Source organism: Watersipora subatra, chromosome 1 (assembly GCF_963576615.1).
Source record: "Watersipora subatra chromosome 1, tzWatSuba1.1, whole genome shotgun sequence".
NCBI lineage: Eukaryota > Metazoa > Bryozoa > Gymnolaemata > Cheilostomatida > Watersiporidae > Watersipora > Watersipora subatra.
The window spans coordinates 22,763,845-22,786,432 of record NC_088708.1 but is presented as its reverse complement, the minus strand read 5'-3'; the positions used below and the strand labels follow the sequence as shown (position 1 = coordinate 22,786,432).

Sequence of the window (22,588 nt, the reverse complement as noted above, 5' to 3'; positions counted from 1 at the left end):
ACAACAAGTTACTCAATTTATATTTTATAAACAGATAAACTATACAAAATTTTATGTGTTTATTTTAAATTTTGCATATGATTATGATTTTTCTCAAGTAGTAAAACTAATGCAAGGGGTTGCATTTATTCATGCGCTCTTTCTTTGTGCGGCCATTTTACGTCGCGAGTGGTTGCGTTTCGAATGTATATTGGTCTTATAAACCGTTGCTTAAGGTCTCTTTGTTCTTTGCGAATAGGTCCGTCTAGACAAATAATGTCTTCATATAGCTATAATAAAGATAGATCTTTTGATTCCAGAGGACGCTCGGATCGAAAGTAAGTGAATCGTTTTATTAGCTGATTTTTGGTAAGCAACAACCTTGGTATGCGTCGTTTGGTTAAAGTCCGCATGCCTTTTTTTACAAATATCTTATTGGTAACATTTAATGCCTTATACTTTTATTGATAGTGTTCAAGTGCTTGTGGCGTGTATTCGTAGTATTTAGAAAATGTTTGACCTTGACAAGTTTTTATATATAAAATGTTTTGTTGTATAACTGTTTCTATATGTATAGATGTAACATGGAGTTCATGTTGACAAAATTTTTGTTTATCGGTTGCCTATAAGTAGCAGGATTAATATGTTCCGATATTTGCTTCGCATTTCGGAAGAATCACGTTCACGCATCTTGTGTTAAAAGCATAAGTACTAGGTGCCCAACAAAGCCAATAATCCGTTTTGAGAACGGATTAACGTTCTGAACTTGTTTGAAGCGTTTTTTTGCTGATTTAAAAACTAGTGAATTAATATCAGTGAAAACCATTTAATGGCACCAATGTTGATGTAGTCTTTTCGTTTGCAGATATAGTGGTGGTGGTGGTGGTAGCAGCTCTTATGGCTCGTATGGTAGTCGGGGAGGTGGTGGAAGCAGCAGTGGAGGTTATCGTAGCGGTGGCTATGATCGGGGCGATCGGTATGGTGGTGACAGAGGGGGTGGATTTGGAGGCAGGGGAAGATCTGACGGAGCTGGCATGTCTCTAAAGGCACCAAGATGGGATATGGCACGACTCAGCAAAGTGGAAAAGGACTTTTACACACCCTCACCCATTACACAAAACAGAATGGATGTATGTGATTTCGTATTTTTTTAATCAGCACTGCTTTCAAAATCCTTTAGTTAATTACAGGATTTTGACAGTGTTTTTTCAATTGACATAGTTATCAAAATTTTTCAAATAATTTTGATGAATTAACTGAAATTAATGAGCTTCAAGAGAATTCTGAGCAGGTTTCTGTTTTATTTAAAGGTCGACTTGCAAAATTCACATTACAGTTATTTGGTATCAAAAGATTCACCATGTCTTACTCTGTCGTGTTGTATGTGCCAAATATGTGGAAATGTGATTACAAGCTCTTAAAAGCTCAAAAACGAAAAGTCGTCGTAGATTGGAATCTCTTTATTTCGCTGACGTAGCCACGAAATTTGGTTATCGTCTTGTCACATAGGTTCTCGCGTGAATTGAAAGGCCAATACAAAGCTCAATGTAAAGCTTATCGTAGTACTAGTTTATGACAAACACTTCGGGTTTTACCGAAGACCCCGTATCAAATATATATGCTCGCATCTTTACAGTTTTGTTTCGGCCTGGTCTAATCGTCAAGTCGTAATCTGATCATGTGACCCAATACTTCGCAAATACTTTCTGCAGCACTTTTCGATTATCACAAGTGACCAACAGGCTCGTCATGATTATCAGACAATCGTATGTACTCCTTCAAGCTAAGGCTAAAAAATTAAACAAATTTTTACGGTAAGTTATAAGATATCGCTGCTAAAAGTGACAACATTATGATGACGATAAAACAGACGCGTAAGAACAATAGACATAGTTTTATTGAATGTACTCCTTCAAGCTAAGGCTAAAAAATTAAACGAATTTTTACGGTAAGTTATAAGATATTACTGCTAAAAGTGACAACATTATGATGACGATAAAACAGACGCGTAAGAACAATAGACATAGTTTTATTGAATGCGTGAAGTATACTTGTGAAAATATTTCAACGACTAACGTTGCAAGAAAGTGTAAACAGAAACCATCTCTCACAACTACATCACATTTGAGCTATTTTGGAAAGGGAATTCAAACTACGGCAGTCTCATGTGGCTGCGATTTTCTGTTCGCTTTTGAGCTTTTAAGAGCTTGTAATCACCTTTCCACATATTTTGTACCTACAACACAACAGAGTAAGACATGGTGAATCTTTTCATATAAAATAACGGTAATGTGAATTTTGTTGCAAGTCAACCTTTAAACCGGAAGTTTGTAGTATTAAAATGAGAATTTCATCTCCATCGAAGTTTCTGTTTATGCACATGCATATATGCTTCCTGTACTCATGTTTGACCAAAATTGCGATACTTATAATGGTTACATTATGATCATTACAAAGTTGAAAGGTGTATTTGAAAGATTTTCCTTTTTTCACTTGCAGCAAGAAATACAAGGATACTATGCACATAATGAAATATCAGTGCAGGGGAGAAATGTACAAAAGCCAATTCTCACATTTCAAGAAGGGAGTTTTCCGGGTAATGACATCAGTTCATATGACTACTGTTATTGATTTGTTTCTAGCATCTACCTGTTTTGTCGAATTATTAGATTAATCCTGTCTCTCTTCGAGTACCATGTCCTGTGGGGACATAGTGATCGTGATTCTCCCTCACTTCAATCTTATGTATCAATTCTGAAAATGGTATCTTTGTTTTAGATTACGTGAACACAACCATAAAATCTCAGAATTGGCAGAATCCAACACCGATTCAGGCAGTTGGATGGCCAACAGCCCTCTCAGGGTCTGACCTAGTTGGGATTGCTCAAACTGGATCAGGCAAAACGCTAGCCTTCATTTTGCCAGCAATTGTGCACATTAATCATCAACCCTACCTAGAGAGAGGGGATGGTCCAATAGTGAGTATCAAGATTAATAATCTCTCAGTGATTCAGTTTTGCTTGTTTCGTCATTTTTGTTGACTGGTGTTTGTTATATACAGTACAAACACAGTATATCAACCCTACCTAGAGAGAGGGGATGGTCCAATAGTGAGTATCAAGATTAATAATCTCTCGGTGATCCAGTTTTGCTTGTTTCGTCATTTTTGTTGACTGGTGTTTGTTATATACAGTCATGCTACCAATTGTTCGCACCATTTGAAAAGGCCTATTGTTCAATAGGCCCTGAACATGGCATATTTAAAACAGTATCATTAATCTGTACATCTACTCGAACGTTAAAATGCGATCTTTCCGTCGATGTACTTCCAAATTACACATTTAGTTTTTACTTATATAAAGGTTGGGAGTTGGACATCCAAGGCTTTGTGTAGACAGTAATGGAGTTTTAAAGATGTTTGCTGGCAGAACTCGGTCCAACTTCATTGATTTTCACCAGTAAGCGTAACCAGAAACTCATAGAGCAGTGATTATTTACCTACACCAGCATGTGTTAGGCCAGAGTCGTACAGAGCTCTACAGAGTCTCGCGACAAAAACGCTTTATTCCAAACAATCCTGATCGACATGCTGAATCTCTAATGGAATATCCATGCCTCGCTCTCAAACCGCTCTTCTTGCATTTACTTTACGTTTTTACAAAGACGTTATTAGTAGTTTTTTGTAGGAAATTTTTTCCTCTTTCAGATTATGTATGATACAGCAATCAATTTTAAAGCAACTGCCAATGGGAGTAGTTTTTGTTGATTACCGTATTTTTCGGACTATAAACCACACCCCTATATAAGCCGCATCTGCTTTATTTTCCAAACAAACGATAATAAAACAATACATGAGTCACGTCTTTGTATAGGCCACAGAACTCAGGACGGTGCTTTGTAACGCGGCAGAAACTTTGCTGTTTAGAATGGAACAGTGACTAGCGGCACTGTTTCGTATTAACTGATGCTTTTTAACCTAGTGCCTAACGGAACAATACCGTTAAGCATAGCCTGTCTTGACAAACTGTTGTTTTTGCGGAGTTGTTCCCCCGTCGAGCGGGCGAGCAACGCAACAGCTTGTCACAAGACGTACTGCACCTGATGCATCAGCTGCACTTATAGGGAGTTGTTCTCTTCCGTCTATGCGGCTTGGTTGCGATGGTATGTCGGTCGCTCCATTGGTAATCATAACGAATTTCGCGCAAAGATTTATGTAAAAAAAAAAAGATTATAACGTTTAACCAGCGACCAATCTCTGCGGTAAACTTTAGTAGAATTTGAGAACTTAGGCAACAACAGCGACTAAACATGTCGTTATTTGTGCGCTCAGTCAGTTTTATTTTTGTATCAGTTAATTTTATTTGTTCTTATGGATTTTGTTTTTTCAATTTATTTTATTCGTAAGTTCTACTGAAGTTTACAACAGAGACTGGTCTTTGGTTAAACATTGTAATCTTATTGTTTTCTACCAATTTTTTGGCCCGAAAACCGTTATGATTACCAATGAAGCGACCGCTGTAACATCGCAGCCAAGCCGCATAGACGGAAGAGAACAACTCCCTGTAAGTGCAGCTGATGCATCAGGTGTAGTACGTCTTGTGACAAGCTGTTGTGTTGCTCGCCTGCTCGACGGGGGACAACTCCACAAAAACAAATTTGTCAAGACAGGCTAGATTAAGCATTGTTTCGTATTTTCTTTCACCGCTAGAGGCGCACTAACCGGAGATTCTGGTTAATGCGCCCTAGCGATGAAAGAAACAGCCACAGAATAGCCGCACCCTTATATAAGGCGCATGGCTCAAATCGTCAGAAAAAAGTAACGGCTAATAGTCCAAAAAGTATGGTAATGTTGTGGTCTCTCCATTATAACTTGTATAAAAATAGTAGGCGTGTCCTATTTGTATGGAATCGAGCGAGCTCCCGTATACACTTCTGTTGGTCGTGGGACTCGGTGAAACTATTTGGCTCTGGGTTAGGCTAAAAGAAAATTGCAACTCAGACAAGTGCTTCAGGGACAACTTTTCGCTAACCCACTAGAGGTTCCAGAATATTAGAGATGTCAAGAATCCTGGAAGACCTGGTAGCCAGAGTTTTAGTGCGCATTGCCAAGTTTAACTGTTTTTCTCTGGCAGCACTGACCTTACTGTGAAACTTACAGACTACTGGCATAAAAATTACAGCCGCAACTGTCTGAAGCATTTTGGTGAAGTATGGTTTTAGAAATTAGAGCAACAAATATCGCGCAAGAAGCCCTATGCCAATGCAAGCCTAAGACGGTTGTGCTATTGGTTGGCTGCTTAGCTTGCTGGTCAAATCCGGTCAAAACAGTCGCGACTGGATGTTTCAACTGGATAATGCTCCTTGTCATACTGCACAAATTGTGTAAACTTGGTTCCAGCATAACGAAGTACAGCCGAAATACAGCTAAAATAGTTCAATCATCAGAGTTTGACATCACGCCAATAGAAGACCTTGTTGAGAGCATGCCATACAGATGTGCTGTTACACAGGCAAATGGCTGCCCTGCGAAGTACTAGGCTCTCTGAATCCAGTAGAACTTTTAGGGCCTCCACCAATGCTAAAAGAATTTCTTGTCCATTCAATAAACTTAAAAGGTTGACTTGCAACAAAATTCACATTACAGTAATTTGGTATCAAAAGATTCACCATGTCTTACTCTGTTGTGTTGTAGGCGCCAAATATGTGGAAATGTGATTACAAGCTCTTAAAAACTCGAAAACGAAAAGCCGCCGTAGATTGGAATCTTTTTATTTCTCTGACGTAGTCATGATAGTTTGGTTATTGTCTTGTCACGTGATGTTCTCACGTGAATTGAAAGGCCAATAAAAAGCTCGATATAAAACTTATCGTAGCACTAGTTTATGACAAACACTTCGGATTTTACCGAAGATCCCGTATCAAATATAGATGCTCGCTATTTTACAGTTTCGTTTCGGCTTGATCTAATCGTCAAGTCGTAATCTGATCATGTGACCCAATACTTCGAAAATAATTTTTGCAGCACTTTTCGATTATCACAGGTGACCAACAGGCTCGTCTTGATTATCAGACAATGATATGTACTCCTTCGAGGTAAGGTTAAAAAATTAAATGAATTTTTATGGTAAGTTATAAGATATCACTGCTGAAAGTGACAGCATTACAATGACGATAAAACAGACGCGTAAGAACAATAGACATGGTTTTATTGAATGCGTGAAGTATATTTGTAAAAATATTTCGAGGAATAAGGTTGCATGAAAGTGTAAACAGAAACCATCTACCACAGCTACGTCACATTTGAGCCGTTTTGGAGAGTCCAAACTACGGGCGGTCCTGTGTGGCTGCAATTAACTGTTCGTTTTGGAGCTTGTAAGAGCTTGTAATCACATTCCCACATATTTTGCGCCCACAACATAGTAAGACATGGTGAATCTTTTGATATCAAATAACTGTAATGTGAATTTTGTTGCAAGCCAACCTTTAAATACAAAATTTTGCGCATCAACATTTGTCCATGGCTATATTTGTTACATTAAACACGCTATTGTGTCAATAAAACCAGATTCTCTGTATCACAAGTTTTTATTTAAAATGTACTGTTTGGCGGTGTTCACTACATTAGCTCTTAATAGGACTTGAAACTCTCAATCCTTAGGTGTGTTAAGTGCTTACAATTAAAACTGACTATTCGTTATATGCTTTGTGTTGCAGTGTCTCTGTCTAGTCCCTACAAGGGAGCTTGCACAGCAAGTCGCAAAAGTAGCCCAAGAGTTTGGTGCAAACTCGAGGGTGCGTAATACTTGTGTGTATGGCGGAGCTCCGAAAGGACCACAGCTTCGGGACTTGGAACGTGGTTCCGAGATATGTATTGCTACCCCAGGTCGCTTACTGGACTTCTTGGAAGCTGGTAAAACGAACTTGAGAAGATGTACATATCTCGTACTCGATGAAGCTGACCGTATGTTGGACATGGGGTTTGAACCACAAATTCGAAAAATTGTGGAGCAAATTCGTGTAAGTAGTAAGACTTTTTAAGGCTTGACCCAGAGGGTAGGTTGCAAATTGTGCTACATGTGTGGTGCTTGTTGCCAAATCGATCCTTCTTTTGTTTAGTTAATTGTTCATAGATAAATGACAGATGATGTATGTTGTAGCAGTCAACATGTCTATAAATTATATAATGTATATCTCTGGTTTATCATCAAAAGTGGCTATTAGCTTATATAGTGCATTTAGCAGCCATTATCAACTATTTAAAAATTGTTTTATCATGACGACATTTCCATTGCAGATATTATTACTAAAACTAAAAATTTACTAATATTCAAGTAGCTTCTGGTAATGGCATTAATAGATGTTGATAAAATTCACAGAGAATGATATAATATGATGTGACATTAAAACTGTTTGACCTGTGAAGCTAAATTCGAACTGAAGCATTCCTATCTTCAGAGATCTCAACTATTATACATAGCAAAGCTGGTATTGGTTGATGCGGAATACTTTTTGATAATTTATTGCTCGCATGCTACGGTGGATTTTTTATACCTATAAAACATTCCAAAAGATCTAGGCTAAACCTAGTTTTTGATAGTGTACGATTTGTTACAGCCTGACAGACAGACTCTTATGTGGAGTGCAACGTGGCCAAAGGAAGTGCAAACTCTAGGCAGAGAATTTCTCAAGGATTATATACATATAAATATTGGAGCGCAGGATCTTCGGGCCAACCACAGCATTCTGCAAATAGTTGATGTTTGTTCTAATTATGAGAAGGAAACCAAGTGAGTGCAGTCTGAAGTACTCCTATGGGAAGATTATAAGTGTCTGGTTTTGAAAAGATGGTTGAAATTTTCATCTTTAACACATAGCAGTCGTCAATATGAATTGGCTGTTGTCACGGAATTCACAAAAGCATGTCAATCTGCGTTTAGCATCAACCAAGTTTTAGTATCAAAACTTGCATGTTTTGTTGCACTCTCAATCTAAAATCAATTTCTGTAACCTAATTGTTGTGTAACCAATTATGTAACCTAGCCGGCGTTGTTGTGATGGCCGCGATTAACTGTTCGTTTCTGAGCTTTTAAGAGCTTGTAATCACATTTCCACATACAGGCAAACATGGATATGGCTTTGAATAAAGTGATTTTCTAAAGCGATAACAACCGTTTCGGTAGCTGTTGGGCAAAAAAACAGTTCGAATTAACAGTGTTGAGTTCGAGTTATCTATAGCAATTTATCATTACGTGGGAACGGACCAAAGAAACCGTTCGAATTAACCATGTGTTCGAGCTATCCGTGGACGAGTTATCCATGTTTGACTGTATTTTGCACTTACACCACAGCAGAGTAAGACATGGTGAATTTTTTGATACCAAATAAATGTAATGCGAATTTTCTTGCAAGTAAACCTTCAACACTTCTACCAGCAAAATAAAATAGCTAGCGTTATGAAATATGAACTAGAGCCCAGACAGTTGCAACACAATACTTTTTTTGTATTTTGTATCATCTTGTGTACTACAAGGTCACCCAAGTCCGGTATTATGTGTCATATTCTGTTGTCTAAAGAGTTGTAATGATATATTGTTAGTTTAAGCTAGCTAGAACAAGTGATAACAGAGCAAGAGCCAAAACAAAATGCTGCGTTTTTGAATGAAAAAATGTGGCATTGAGGCACTTGGCGCGAAAAGTAATGCAGTCAAATGGTTGAAGACTAGTTTGTCATTTATTCCTTGGTAAGCTACACTTACCCTTTGATACAAGGTTACTTAACGTTACCAGCACCTGTTAGTCTGCACTGATTAATTAATGAAGAACATATTGAGTTAGATCTATAATTTTATTGTAGACTTTTCAGTCCTTGTTGAGGACTTGAGAATTAGTAAAACGTTTAAAGAATTGGTTAATGAAAACTCACTACTGTCGAACCTCTACCTTAGAATTTTCTTAACATAGTCCATAAAATTTGAACCAATATGTTTGTTGACCATTAACAATGGTAATAAAACAATATGTTAACCCTTTCGCAAGTATATTAATTAATCAAACCTTTGTGTACAGAGTGAATATATTTGCAAAACGACTAGCAATTTGTACATAGGGATACATAAAACGTCATAACTTTTTTATTTACAGGAATAACTACATGAAATTTAAAATACAGTCAAACATGGATAACTCGTCCACCCACGGATAGCTCGAACACATGGTTAATTCGAACATTTCCTTTGGTCCGTTCCTACGTAATGATAAATTGCTATAGATAACTCGAACTCAACACTGTTAATTCGAACTGTTTTTTGCCCAACGGCTACCGAAACGGTTGTTATCGCTTTAGAAAATCACTTAATTCAAAGCCCCAAAGGTAAACTTCATCTTTTCGTAATTCATAAGCGTCGTTATTACCACCATCGGCAAAATATTTTTGTCAACGACTTTTCTAAAGGTTTGGTGAAATTTGATTTATACTGCTATACGATGAATAGCACGGGCTAGCCGGGTCACGCGCGCAAGGATTTTCGCCACGCACATACAAAACAAAAACGGCATGTTGTTTTGTATGTGCGTGGCGAAAATCCTTGAGTGCGCGACCCGGCTAGCCCGTGACGAATAGTTTTCCGACGTTGATTCCGTGTTGAATCAACTTCGGAATGTTGAATGTTTAAAACGTCTGAAAAATTGTTGTAATTAAACGTATACGTTGTCTGAGCTACAAAAAACTATTCATCGTTTGACCTAAACACAGAATACGTGTGTACATTCAATAAGTATCTATTAAAAAAGCGTGAGTGATATACAATGTACCGTAAAACCTCGTAAAACTTCTAATTGAACTGCCTCGGAGTGTTGCTCTTAACGAATCCCAGGTAAAGTAAGGTAATCTGCATAAACTTCAAGAAAAAACGGCAAAATTGATCGTGGGTAAAACCCCAAAAGAAAAAAATGTCTTTTCTTTTGAGCATTTCAACAACGATCAAGTTTTGCCAATGTCGATCTGAAAAACGTCCTGGCAATAACATCACCTCTAACAACAAACCAATCTCAAGTGATAGAAAAATCTCTATACTTTTTCATAAAAACGTTTTAAACTTTACATTAGAAGCATTTAAATTGAAACAAGCCATTTGTGCTTTTGATTTATATTATAGTTTGTATATGTACATGTATCTACTAATAAATAAGTAAATATATGGACTTGTGACAGTGCTCTGATAACTTGAACGCTCTGATAATTCGAACACTTTTGCTCGGTCCCTTGAAGTTCGAGTTATTCATGTTTGACTGTACATGTAACTCACACACATAGAAGTCACTACATTTAATATTTCTTGAAGCAGTCACCTTTGCATAACCCCATCGTCATCGTGGATCATGACCGTCGGCACGTTCAGATTCATCACTATCGCTACCGGTTTCTGACTCTATATCGAAATCATTGGTATCAATGGAACAAGATTCATTAGTTTCAACCACATATTCAGCAATATATTCTTCGTAGTTGGTTCTAGTAGCAATTTTTCGACGCGGTCGGTTCGTTTGACTTGCCATTGTTTCGTTTCGATAGTAGTTTTAAGCGTAGTAGTGGTTTGCGATAGAGGATGTTTCGGTGGTAGTTGATCGTCGTAGTGACCATAAGAACTTTGTTCTTTTGTTAAATTTGACTGACTATTATAGCGAACACAATAGTATTATGTTTAGTAATATAAAGCAAAAAGAATATTTGAAGTACTAAACAAAAATAGCCAATAACAAAACGGCTGACGAATAACGGCTTTTGGGATTTCCCAAACGACATAAATGTCTCTTTGCTCCAAACTCCGAGGGACATTAATGTCGCATCACTTACGAAAGGGTTAACCTTGGTAACCATAGGTACCTACAATGACTAGTGCATTTTGTGGTTATGATCTGCAAGATAATACAGTGCACCCTTGAGATATGATGTTGATCCGTTCCGAGGCTGGCATTGTATGGCGAAAAAATCGTATGTCCGGGTATAGAAACCATTGTGATTATACAATGACAAAAAGGTAAAAATCGTCCAAAATTTTATAAAAATGCTGTACATATTGAAAATTAGTAACAAAATAGTATGTTAACTTTAGTAACTATAGTTACCTACAGTAGCTGCATTGTATTAAGTGCACCTAATGATTATAATCTGCAATACTGTAAAATTGTAATCTGTGTACCAAATGCAGATCGTACAGTAAGAAGTTCCTACCTTCAAAAGGTACGCATAACATAAACTTTGAATTCATTTCAAATAAGTTTAGCTTGCCAAACTCACCCTTAAAACTAAGTTTTAGTATGTATTTTGAACTATTTTAATGAATTTCAACTTTTTATCACAAAATTTCATCCTTCATAAGTTTCTGTCTTCACTTTCATTATAACATTTAGCGTGTCTGGTTGAAACCTTTTTCAATTAGAATTCAATAAGAAAGGCCGAGCGATGCAGTTATCGAAAGCGGCCTCTCACACACCTGACCATTTAATGGCTACCGAAAAGAAAAATGAAATTTTATTTACTCTTATACTGGACGTACATACCTTTGGAGTAACGTGACTTTAGCTGGTACATGTAGCGAATAAAGCAGAGAGGAGGCAAAAATGTATCAATGCTAATTATGTTGCTGTACACTTGAAGATTAATTTAATACGTAATGAAATGGAGTTTTTAGCAGGCTAAAGAAAGTTGTTTAGTCCTGTCCCTTTTTTTTCTGGTTTAAAAGAACAAAATGCTGGTGCAATGTAGAAAACTGCTAGCTAGCCAATTCTTGTAGAAGGATCCAGAGAAGGTGCTACAGTAGTTTTTCTTGCATGAAATGTGCACAAGAATCAATGTAACCATACATACAAAGTTTGTATGTATTTATACTCTAGAGGACAGGGCTTTAACAAGTTTCAGAAAGTAATGTGAATGCGTCAACTATCTTGAGTAGCTAGTTAAATGAGTTACATACATACGATGAATTGTATTCACATAGGAGATAACAAGCCCACTTGCAATGACATGGTTAAACAAGAAAAGAGAACATAAAATCAAAAGGAAACAAATAAAATATGAAAAACATGCCAAACAAGAGATAAATAATATATATTACAAATGCATTGTTTTAATGTACCAGTCCACATCAGTAAATTAAACACTTGAAATATTTCTGCCAATGTGGGGTTTTCTGTATCTTCTACTTCCTCGTCCTTACTAGATGGTTGCTCCTTTTGAATGCTGATCGCGTGCATGGCCTTCTAACCCCTTCAAATTTTCAGTTGTAAGCTCCTTGTGCTTGCTTTAATGGAGTTCTTGTTGTAATAATAATTGCAAATGCTGATAGGTTTTGATCATATTCCTTGACAATGTTAATAATACAGGTGCCTTCTTATTTAATACATCCAACTTTGTTGACATAGAAATCATTTTTCCTTCGTTTTGTAACGTTTGTATCGGTCTCAGATTCTATGGCTAACAAATTAAATGTAGATACTTCTAGTTATATACGTATGCTGACTTGTAAGTTTATAGTAAAATATATTATAACTCTACAAATGAATATTTGCTCTCGCTAGTGTATTTTACACAAATTTTTTCATGCGCAATGCTGACATGAGGGAAGTCGATTATCGTGTCTCTTCTAAACATCCTGAAAATGTTTTCGGCAAACTATATTTCGGTGTCTTATCTTATTTCGACGTGCGTTATGAGCGCAGCGACCGCCAAATTTTAACTCGGGCGAAACTTTTCTCAAAATCGTATGGTGAAATAAAATTCGTATAGCGAGGTGAACATCTCACAATGTTCGACTTCGTAAGGTGAAAAAATCGTACATCAGGGTAATCGTATTTCGAGGGTGCACTTTATAGCATTACAATAGTTTACGTGGAGAGTTCTTACCTTCCAGACAGACGTGGAACATAAACGTCGAATCTAACTTAAATGAATTTAGCTTCCTAAACGCTTACTTCAAGGAAGTTTTAGTATGTATTTCAGTAAACTTCAAACTTAAATGTTGTCATTTATCCTTTTTCGCATCGGTTTTTACCACAATGGATACTGCTGGACTTGCCGTGGCAAGCAACGTATATTTCTTAATAATATATATAATCAGTACGCAAATCGTCAATTTTTAATTTTGAGATAAATTATTGTTGATATTGTGTGGTAAAACAAATTAGTCTTGACGGGAAAAAAGACAAAGAAGCATTGTATTTCATATACTTAAACCAAAATATTTTTTAACCGGGGCATCGTAACGCGTAGGCGCAATGCTAAAATAATTAGCGTGTGCATATGCTATACGGTATATGATAGTGTCTTTGAAAAATATGCTTTGTTTAGCTCAGTAGTAGAGCGCGTGGATTTTAATCTTGCAGTTGCAAGCTCTGTAAGTTCCAATGTATCACGATGCAAATTTGAATACCAAGATATTAATAGCTATAGCTGGACAGACACATACACACTAGTGTTGAGCCGGTATATAATTTAGTGCCGGATAGGATATCCTTGCACTTTTTTATCAGTTTTCCCGGTGTCGGTATCTTCGGTATCCTTTGCCAACTAAGAAAGTTCGGTATTGTAGTTCAGTATATGGTTTTCAGTGTGTGTTAAACTTCAGCTTACCTACTGCCCATTTTTATATAACGTATGTGGGTAGATAAATCAAATATAAAACGCATAAATATATGAAACGTATCAAATATCAAACGGGGGTTTTATCAAATATAAAACGTAACATACGTTTTATATTTGATAAAATATAAAATGTTACGTTTTACTTTTTATCAATGTAAGATGTAATATAATACTAGATACCTGTAGGTTAGCATGGTAATGTTCGTTGAAGAAAGAGTTATAATATAATTCGCATGTGTTGCGTTTTCAGGATGTCTGAGAAAAAAGTTGTGATTGCCAATGTGCGTTGGAGCAACTCTTTTTGATTAGCGTGTTCCTCAAAGATGCGTTTGAGGAACATAACATCCATAACATCAATTGACGCGCAATTTTTCCATTTTCTAATTTCTTTCTCATTCCGTTACATAGCGAATGTAGGCGAGACGTCAAATGAGCTCTTTCATAAGCAGCTCATTGTGCGGGAGATTCTCCTGCGAACACGTCGCTGGTAACGCTGGAGCCTGTCAAATACAAAATCTTTCCGGATAACCAATTACCGATAGGCTTTCACGGATAAATACCGATCATATCAAACTGGCCGCGAATAACTAGCTGTCACCGAAAATGATTGGTTTTCCGGATACCAATAATCGCTCGGTGTCGGTAAAAGCGAATAACTCCTTACCTGCCCAACGCTAATACACTCACAAACTTTGAGGACTGCATGTATATAGATATAGACTAGCTGCGCTATCTGGCGTTGCCTGGGTATTAAAAATTTGCTTATAAACAATGAGAAGTAATTAAAGTTGCACCCCACTCGCTATTAGCCTGTCATGACATTACGTCATCACATTACGGAGAGCGGTAGCGTATTTGCTCCCACATATCAACATATATCGCCTAATGAACATATCAAGCTCATGTAGCTGAATTGGTATGGCGTCGTACTGGCGTACTGGAGTGTCCGAGATTAAATCTTCTGCGATATGGATTCTTTAATCCAAAATATTAATAGCTACGGTTGGAACTAAACATATATACACACACAAACTTTGAGAAATGTATAGATTTACCATTGTTGCATAAAAGCTCAATGCACTCAGTGATATGTTTTCTACAGTTTGTAACCAAAACTAGCTTTTTATGGGCAATAGAAGAGGCTTTGCGAGCGTCAATCCATGGTAAAATCAGATTACAGCAAAGATGCTATCACATAATATGCTATAAATCTTCAAATTTATAAGTTATATAATGATAATTTATGGAATGTTGCAAATATATAATTGTAAACAAGTGACATGAACGAACCATACTTATATTACATGCAGAAATAAGAATTACCGTTTTGAAACAAAATTACTTGCATCGTTTTCTCGGGTAGCTGCGTTTTGATTGTTGCTTTTGATGGAACAACCATCTTCTAGTGGTCTAATACTTTCCACCATGTTTTCTGACGACCCCAACTGTTCTTCTGCACTGCTGAACTAGTCAATATTAGCGTCCAAACCATTTTTTGCAGAGTACAATTTTTACGCGTTGCATTTAGCACAAATTCAAACCGTAAAAGTTTTGCTTGCTAAATGTAACCTTTGGCCTAAAACTAGTCGTTCATGTACCATTATAAAATTAAACCTTTTTATATACACTTCGAAGTATCAAGACTGTGTTGAACTATGCACTACTATTGGCCTGAGGCAGTTATTAATTATTTCTATGGGGTTGCTTTCCAAGTTTTAACGAAAAAAGTGAAAAGCTTTGGAGTTAGACAACGAGAGAATTTATTACTATTGATGTAAATGATTTATTATTAATACGATTTTGTTGACTTTTTTCTACTGATCATTTGATATTATGGGTTCATAAAGATCAAAAATTGTCCAAGTGGCAATCAAATAAAAGTGGCGTTCGACTACCGGGTGGCGCACTATTTTTTAAACCTCAGTGACCATCATAGAGGTGGCTGTCAATTAGAGGTGTTATAGTATATTTTGTCCATGTTCAGATTTTGCATTTACAAACATCCATTCTGTCACTTTTGTTGACAGGTTGATCAAGCTGCTCGAACAGATTTTGGGTGAAAAGGAAAACAAGACTATAATATTCACAGAAACAAAACGCAGAGCCGATGAGCTGACACGTGGAATGCGTCGTGCTGGATGGCCTGCTATGGTTATACATGGTGATAAAAGCCAACAAGAGAGAGACTGGGTCCTCAAAGGTTGGTTTCACAATCTTTAATAGAACAGCTTTAGTTCATGCCATAACAAAGTGTCGGATATATAAAACTAGCTGTGCTATCCGGCGTTGCCCGGGTAATAAAAAAGTCTTAGGACAGAAAATTGATTGGTATTTAACATATAACAACATTTGCCACTCTAACCTTCAAACTACATGTCATGAGAAAAGGGTTTTGTGTAATTGAAATAAATTTGGAGAGAAAATAAAAACGACTGTTAAGGTTTTCAAACTTTTTCAAACAGCTGTAACTTTCAAACATATCATGAGGAAAAGGTTTTCGAACCACTGTAAATTTAAAAGGTTTTAATATTTTGCGACGTATAGCTTTTAATAACGTACAGTGCCAGTGGAACCTATTCTAGCGGAACTGTTGTAGCATTGCTAACCGAGTTCTTCCAGATCCGAAACAATTTATCCCATTAAAATAAAATTATGTGGATTTTAATCCGTTCCAAGATGAGAAAAACTTGGGTAAATTCGGAGATATACTACGGAAATTTTTTTTCAACATTTTATACCATAAGCTGTACTGTATACTGCATACTATTATAAATAGAAACGGGTATATATAGATCGTGTTTAATTTTAATACCATGTTTTATATTTATGATGATGGAAAAAGAAAGCAAAAGTAAACATTTCGAACGTTTGGCTTTTAAAACATCCAAAGCGTTAAAGGTTAAAATACAATACTGAAAATTACCAAAATAGATAATGAAACAGCAAAAAATGAAACAGATAGTTTCAAGCGTTTCCGGAGCTTTGCTAATTGCAATGCGCATGCTCCAGTTTAGTCGATAACCGAATTTTTGTTCAAGCTCCAAGGCAAACAAATCTCAAAATTTTTGGTGGAAAACCCAAGGCTAAACCTTAAGGAAAACCGACAGATATACGATACATGACGGCATACTTTGAGAAATCTATTTATATATATGTATCTCAAAGAATTTTTTCTCATTAAAAATAGTGTAGTGTGTATTAATCCACTCTGGCATTATAAAACCAAAGCGAAACACCATTAAATTACATATACTATTCATATATTATATATAAACTAGCTGTGCTACCGGCGTTGCCCGGGTATTACAAATCAGCTTATAACCATTGAGAAGTAATGAGAGTTGCCCGCCACTTGTTGTTAACCTGGCACATTGTCAATGGAAAATTTAAGTATGCCTAATGAGGTGATGTTATGCTATGACCCTGCGTAGTACACAAAGCCATTGATAATTTGCTCCCATATAGCGACATATATCAGCTGCTGACATTGAAATCAATCTCTGACGGACTTGTGAATGGGAGGGTCTGAGATTTAATCTTCTTCGGTGTGGATTCTTTATTCCAAGATAGCTATAGCCGGAATGCAGACATACGACATACTTTGAGAAATATATATATATGAAGAAATAATAATACGAATGATAATAAAAGAACAATTATATGACGAATGATAATAAAAAAAAAATTAAAAAAATGAGTTTTAATTACCACAACGCAAGTTGAAGTGAGGTCAGCAGGAGAAGGTAAGAAAGGCTGGCAGGCAATTATTCGTTGCTTTCTCATACATTTAAATAAGGCAAATACAACGAACTGCATGATATATTGACGATGCAACCCCAACAAACAATCTGAAGGCCATCCATCAGTCATCTATCTATAATACACCAACTATCACTCGTTTATCGTATCGCAAAATATATGATTTGATATCGTTGTATATCAAATCATATATTTTCGCAAGTTTTCTGTTGTATCTTAAAACGTGGGTATATCAAGGCATTCGTATGTTAAGGTTCCATGATACTGGTTTTCTGACTAATATGCCATTATGTGAAGTATTGGCTTAGTAGCTAAATACACAAAGTTAACTAAGTTTCATGATGGCCGATGTTATAAAAGGCTTTAAATGATCAAAAATACTTGTCTGTCCAGGAATTTGAACTTCTACTCCTGCCAAGCTGTCATCAAAATATAAATATTTTAGTTTTAAAATCGGCTCCTCTTTGAAATACTTCATTATCCCATGTTTCAACGCTGGCTATTTCACTCTCACTTTCGCAATCAGATTCACGCTATTGATATTCTTTTTCACTTCCATCGTCTTCCCCACTTTCTTCTTACCTGAAAAAGGGTTTAAAAAAGGTCTATCTGAATTCTATCAGGTTTTTACAAGATTGGTACGCTGAGACGAGTCTCATATCTCGATATAATCGTTTTATTCCGGAAAGTGTTAAGTTTTCTGATATGTGCTATTCCTTTTACAGTACTTAACAATCTTTGTCCTGTTTGAGTTGTCAAATATTCTGCTATGTTCATTGTCTTGCAGAGTTTAGAACTGGAAAAGCTCCTATTATGGTAGCTACCGATGTAGCGGCTAGGGGACTAGGTAAGCGGACTGCCCATTTCTTACTAATTGTAAATTTGGTCAACATCATAGTTTTTGATTTTCAGTTCAATACTCACTCAAGGACAGCATGTTTGTATATGTCAGTTGCTTATATAATTAGTGGTTCCTTCTGGGACTGTCTATACTTTAATAGTAGTGTGTGGTAATGTTTATGCAAAACCAGTTTTGAGATAACCCTTATACCATACGAGGAGAAGATAGTCTAAAATATTTTGTTTGTTCATTGTATGGGCAGTTGTTTGATTGAATTGTATCAAGTAATTTTTGCAGGCTGGAACAGATTAGATGCCATCAACAGTCGTATATTTTATTTTGTGTTCCGTAATGTAGCTGCTGTCATATTTACTGTAGTCATACATTAATACATTAGCAGCTTTATATTTGTAGAGAATTGTTTGGCAGCACCAGACACGCCTGCTTTCTGGATGTACACCGCTTGTTGGTGATGAAGGGGAGCAGTTGGCTGATCTAGCCAATATAGTGCGTGATGCTGTGTGCTGTCAATGTCAGTCTTTGTTTCGTGCCTTCTACGTGGACAGCAGTCGGGAGGCTTGAAATGCGCAAGAGTGTCTCTAGTTGATGGTGTCTCTTTTAAACGGCTCTGAGCATATCATCAACAGTAGCCCACGCACTAGGCAGGCAATATGCCCGGCTGTAGTTACTGTGTCACTCAATTATAAATAGCTTTCAGACAGTGCTTTAGTAAAGGATGTGTGGTGACAGTATTAACATGCTCGAGTGATGTGTATTGGCCAGCCAGGTAAGTAACACTTACTTATGGCATGTCAAGAGCTGTTCACCATCATCTGCAAATCTGGAATGTTTTATGACACGTGACTATTCTAGTGCAGTGCTCCTTGTGCGCTAAATATATGGACACTTCTTTCATAGGAATTCTATGGAACGTTTTAATGTTTGCAATGCCTCCTGACGCTCAAACTGTAGGAGTTGGTATGTCGATAATTCATACAGTTCAGGATGCCATAATACAATATTATTTGCACATTTTATTTAGATGTGGATGACGTTGGATTCGTTGTTAACTTTGACATGCCCAGTCAAATTGAAGACTACGTTCATCGTATTGGACGAACTGGTAGGGCTGGCAATAGTGGCACTGCATACACATTCTTTACTGCCGACAACGGTAAACTATCTGCCGAATTAATAAAAGTCTTAACAGAGGCAAAACAAGAGGTGAATCCAAAACTACACGAGTTAGCAGCCAACTCCAGAGGAATGATGGGCCGTAAGTACTCATGTGTGCGAAATATGTGCTTAATAGTTGATTAAGCTCATCTTTGTAGGTCTTGTGAATTTGAATTATAAATCCTTGCTGACCATATTCTTGTTTTATTGCCCATTTTTGGGGGTTCTATTTTAGTGTAATCGTTGAACAATAATGTTTATCCCTATATGTGATCAGCCCTATGTATAACAAATTATATGCAGTATCTGTATTGCAACAAAAACGTTTGTTTAGCGCACTCAGTTTTAGCTTAACCTAATAGCTCAACTTTGTCTACTTTCTAGTTGACAGAAAGTTTATTGACTTGGTATAATTCTAGAAAATGTTGGTAATCTATACATAGTTAATGTTAAAACCTTTGCCCATAATTGCTTATAAAAATCATGAAATTTATCATGGTTTCGAAGATGCAGCCTTAAATGTAAGGCTAATGGCTCTTCAAAGCCTCCCACTCACCGCATACAACTAGTCATTTAAAACAAACACATTGCATTGAAAGTTTTGTCTCACGAACAAACCATATGACATCCAAAAATGGAACTGTCAAGAAAATTATATCAAACAGATTTTTAGCTCTTTCTGTGCCACTCTTGACTGTGTGAATTCAACAGTTTACACTTACAATAATTGATAAATAGTTGATAATAACATCCAAGTACAATTTGAGGATTATAAAAGGCAGTGTGTATTTTCGTGTGGTAGTTGTTTTAACAATTTACTGGCGAGGGTGAAGTATGTTTTTCAATTGGATTTTTTTGTCCTATTTAATTTTCAATATGGTATGCTTGGATTTATAGGATTTTTAAAAGCATGAAAATTCTAAGTTTAAATAGTTTGAAGCAGTAATTTGTTTCAAATTCAGTACAACAAAATGTTTCCATAAGTCGCCAGTACCGAATTTAGTCTAGCAGTGTACCAGAAATTAATGAAAGGGTGAAACGTATCATGGTTGTGCAGTTTGTCAGATGATAACAATTTTGTGCGTGTTCCAATATTGTGCCATCTAATTGTCTATGCCAACACACACCTCAAGTGTTTTCATCTTGGTGCCTATATATGTAATTGTAGGCAGACGTTTCCGTCCGGGTGGTTCATCCAGAGGCGGTAGCAGCTATGGAGGTGGTTATAGTAATGGTAGGAGTGGGGGAGGTTCAGGTAGGTATGATTCTAAGCCCAAGTCGTCTGCTTACTCGTCTCAGTCTGACAATATTAATGCCATGTTTGCACAAGCGTACCAACAAGTGGCAGCCTCGGCTACAGGCGGTAGCAGTGGTAATAGCTCCACGGGAAATACCGGCAGCTATACTGGGTATCAATTCCAGTGATGTTGACTAGTTCATTATTTTCTCTCAGTAGTAAATATCTACTTGCCTTGGTTTTAAAGCCTGCTTGTAGAGCTTGCCACTTATTCACATAAGATAATTTAGGTAATTGTTTTACTCTGTCGTGTCGCTTCATACATTCATGTTTTTCTTTGCATTACAAGCATGTGTAAGCAGTTGCTGTTTCGTAAGTGCATCACTATCTGTGTATCAGTGCAATAACACATGAAATTTCTTTTTCTAATACCTTCTGGTGGATATATTTTTGCACCCTGTTAATTTCAATCGGATCTGTCATGTGCAGTATTTGCAGTCATGAATAAATTTGGTAAAATTTTACTCTTGGTGTTCTGTCTTGTTGGATTTTCTCTGAAATATTACTAAGAATATCATGTGAATTTAAGAGATTCAGTCTACTTGTAGTTTGTCCTTACTAGTTTTCATTTGCAGCTGTTTTTAACATTGTTGTCAAGGCATGTCTAAATAGAAATTTCCTTAGATTTCCCTCGATGTATTACCAGTTTAACAGAGCTTATTATTCGGTCATGTGACATGCGTTGTAGAAGGCCGTAGCAAAGGTTATCTACCCTACAGCAATCACTGACGACTATGTTATGATGTCCCTGAGAAGACTCGCCACCATTTTATTACTGTCGACGTGAAGCTTAATCCAATACATAATATTGAAAGGATGTGGAAAAACTTCAGTCTACTGCTTTTAGATTTGATAGTTTCAGGTTGTGTTATTTTTTGATGTGGCACGGACATTTGCCATAGTTTTGTTCAGGCGATTTCTATTGTATGTTTAAATCTAGTCTTCATTTGTTTCCGCGCATTTTGTCTTAGGTGAAACAGGCCTGCTAGCACTATGCAATAAGAACGTGTTTAGTCTTATTTCTTGTATCATGTGGAAAGGAGTTTGGGTGATAGAAACTTACTAAATCTATTGACTAACTTCAGAACTCAAGTCTCCCTGTTGGATCAGTCGACTGCATCAATATAAATATATTAATGGCCTGATGCAAAGTTTGTTGTAGCCTTTCATGGTTTGATATGGTGCTCTTGATAACATTTCGATTAGAAACTGTCTGATACAGAATTTACTGAAGTGGAAACATCTAGTCAGCATTTTTACAATCAGTTTAGTAACTAGTCGCAATTCGTATTTGGGGGCTTCTCAAAAACCCTGACTTGTTAGAAGGCCCAAACATTTGAGAATAAGTTGGCCACGAATGCGGGTACCATTCCAATAGGCTCACTATACCCGGCAGTGGTTCTTAACCTTTTTCAGTGTATTTCCCATTTTGACAAACTGCACTTCAGGATTTCTCCCTCCCTAGCAGCCCAAAATTGTGGTATTTTGCCACTCAGATTGCAGGAGGCTTTTCAGATTGCATTTTGCCATACCATCAAGATGAATCAATTATTAATTGAACTGATAGAAATCATATCTTATGGATAGTTTGTCATATCTTTTTTATTTATGGAAAAATAAAATTCAAGATAAAACAACGATAGAGTAATCTAAGTTTATTAGATTATAGATAAGATTATAGTAAAAACAACAGTACAAAGTTGGCAGGTCATGATCGCTTAGTGGGCCCTCCGCTGCTGTTTAGTGTTTACTAGTTCTGGTATGTTTGGTGTAGTGCGAGAGAGCACATCTCAAGTCAGCAGCTATGTCAAGCTTATTCTTTGTCTTAATGCTGAACAAAGTTGAGAAGTCAGCTTCACATAAATGTGTAGATGAGAACTGTACAAGCATTCTTAAC

At 36.6% G+C, this 22,588-nt stretch overlaps 1 protein-coding gene across 6 annotated transcripts; it reads left to right on the top strand.

Annotated features, from left to right (window-relative positions):
• Nucleotides 1-156: 156 nt before the first annotated feature.
• On the top strand, nt 157-21,710 carry LOC137385658 (uncharacterized). Of its 6 annotated transcripts, XM_068072172.1 has the most exons (11): nt 157-317; nt 845-1,109; nt 2,479-2,575; nt 2,758-2,957; nt 6,694-6,996; nt 7,594-7,766; nt 15,646-15,818; nt 18,165-18,224; nt 19,261-19,494; nt 20,563-20,649; nt 21,380-21,710. In XM_068072172.1, the coding sequence occupies exons 1-11, from the start codon at nt 184-186 to the stop codon at nt 21,418-21,420; spliced, it is 1,767 nt and encodes a 588-aa protein (XP_067928273.1). In that variant the 5' UTR covers nt 157-183; the 3' UTR covers nt 21,421-21,710. The 6 variants fall into 6 exon arrangements, 4 of the variants coding, with proteins under 4 accessions (XP_067928273.1, XP_067928272.1, XP_067928275.1 ...); XR_010977788.1 differs by lacking the exons at nt 20,563-20,649; nt 21,380-21,710 and adding an exon at nt 18,633-19,005 and having other exon boundaries at nt 19,261-19,401; XR_010977789.1 differs by lacking the exons at nt 20,563-20,649; nt 21,380-21,710 and adding an exon at nt 18,633-18,880 and having other exon boundaries at nt 19,261-19,393.
• The last annotated feature ends 878 nt before the right edge of the window (nt 21,711-22,588 follow it).

Excerpts from the sequence above, each read along its gene's own strand:
- LOC137385658 (XM_068072171.1), top strand. The coding sequence starts at position 184 with ATGTATATTGGTCTTATAAACCGTTGCTTAAGGTCTCTTTGTTCTTTG. Across the intron at positions 318-844 it reads AGAGGACGCTCGGATCGAAA|ATATAGTGGTGGTGGTGGTG; the intron begins GTAAGTGAATCG and ends TTTCGTTTGCAG. Across the intron at positions 7,767-15,645 it reads AATTATGAGAAGGAAACCAA|GTTGATCAAGCTGCTCGAAC; the intron begins GTGAGTGCAGTC and ends TTTTGTTGACAG.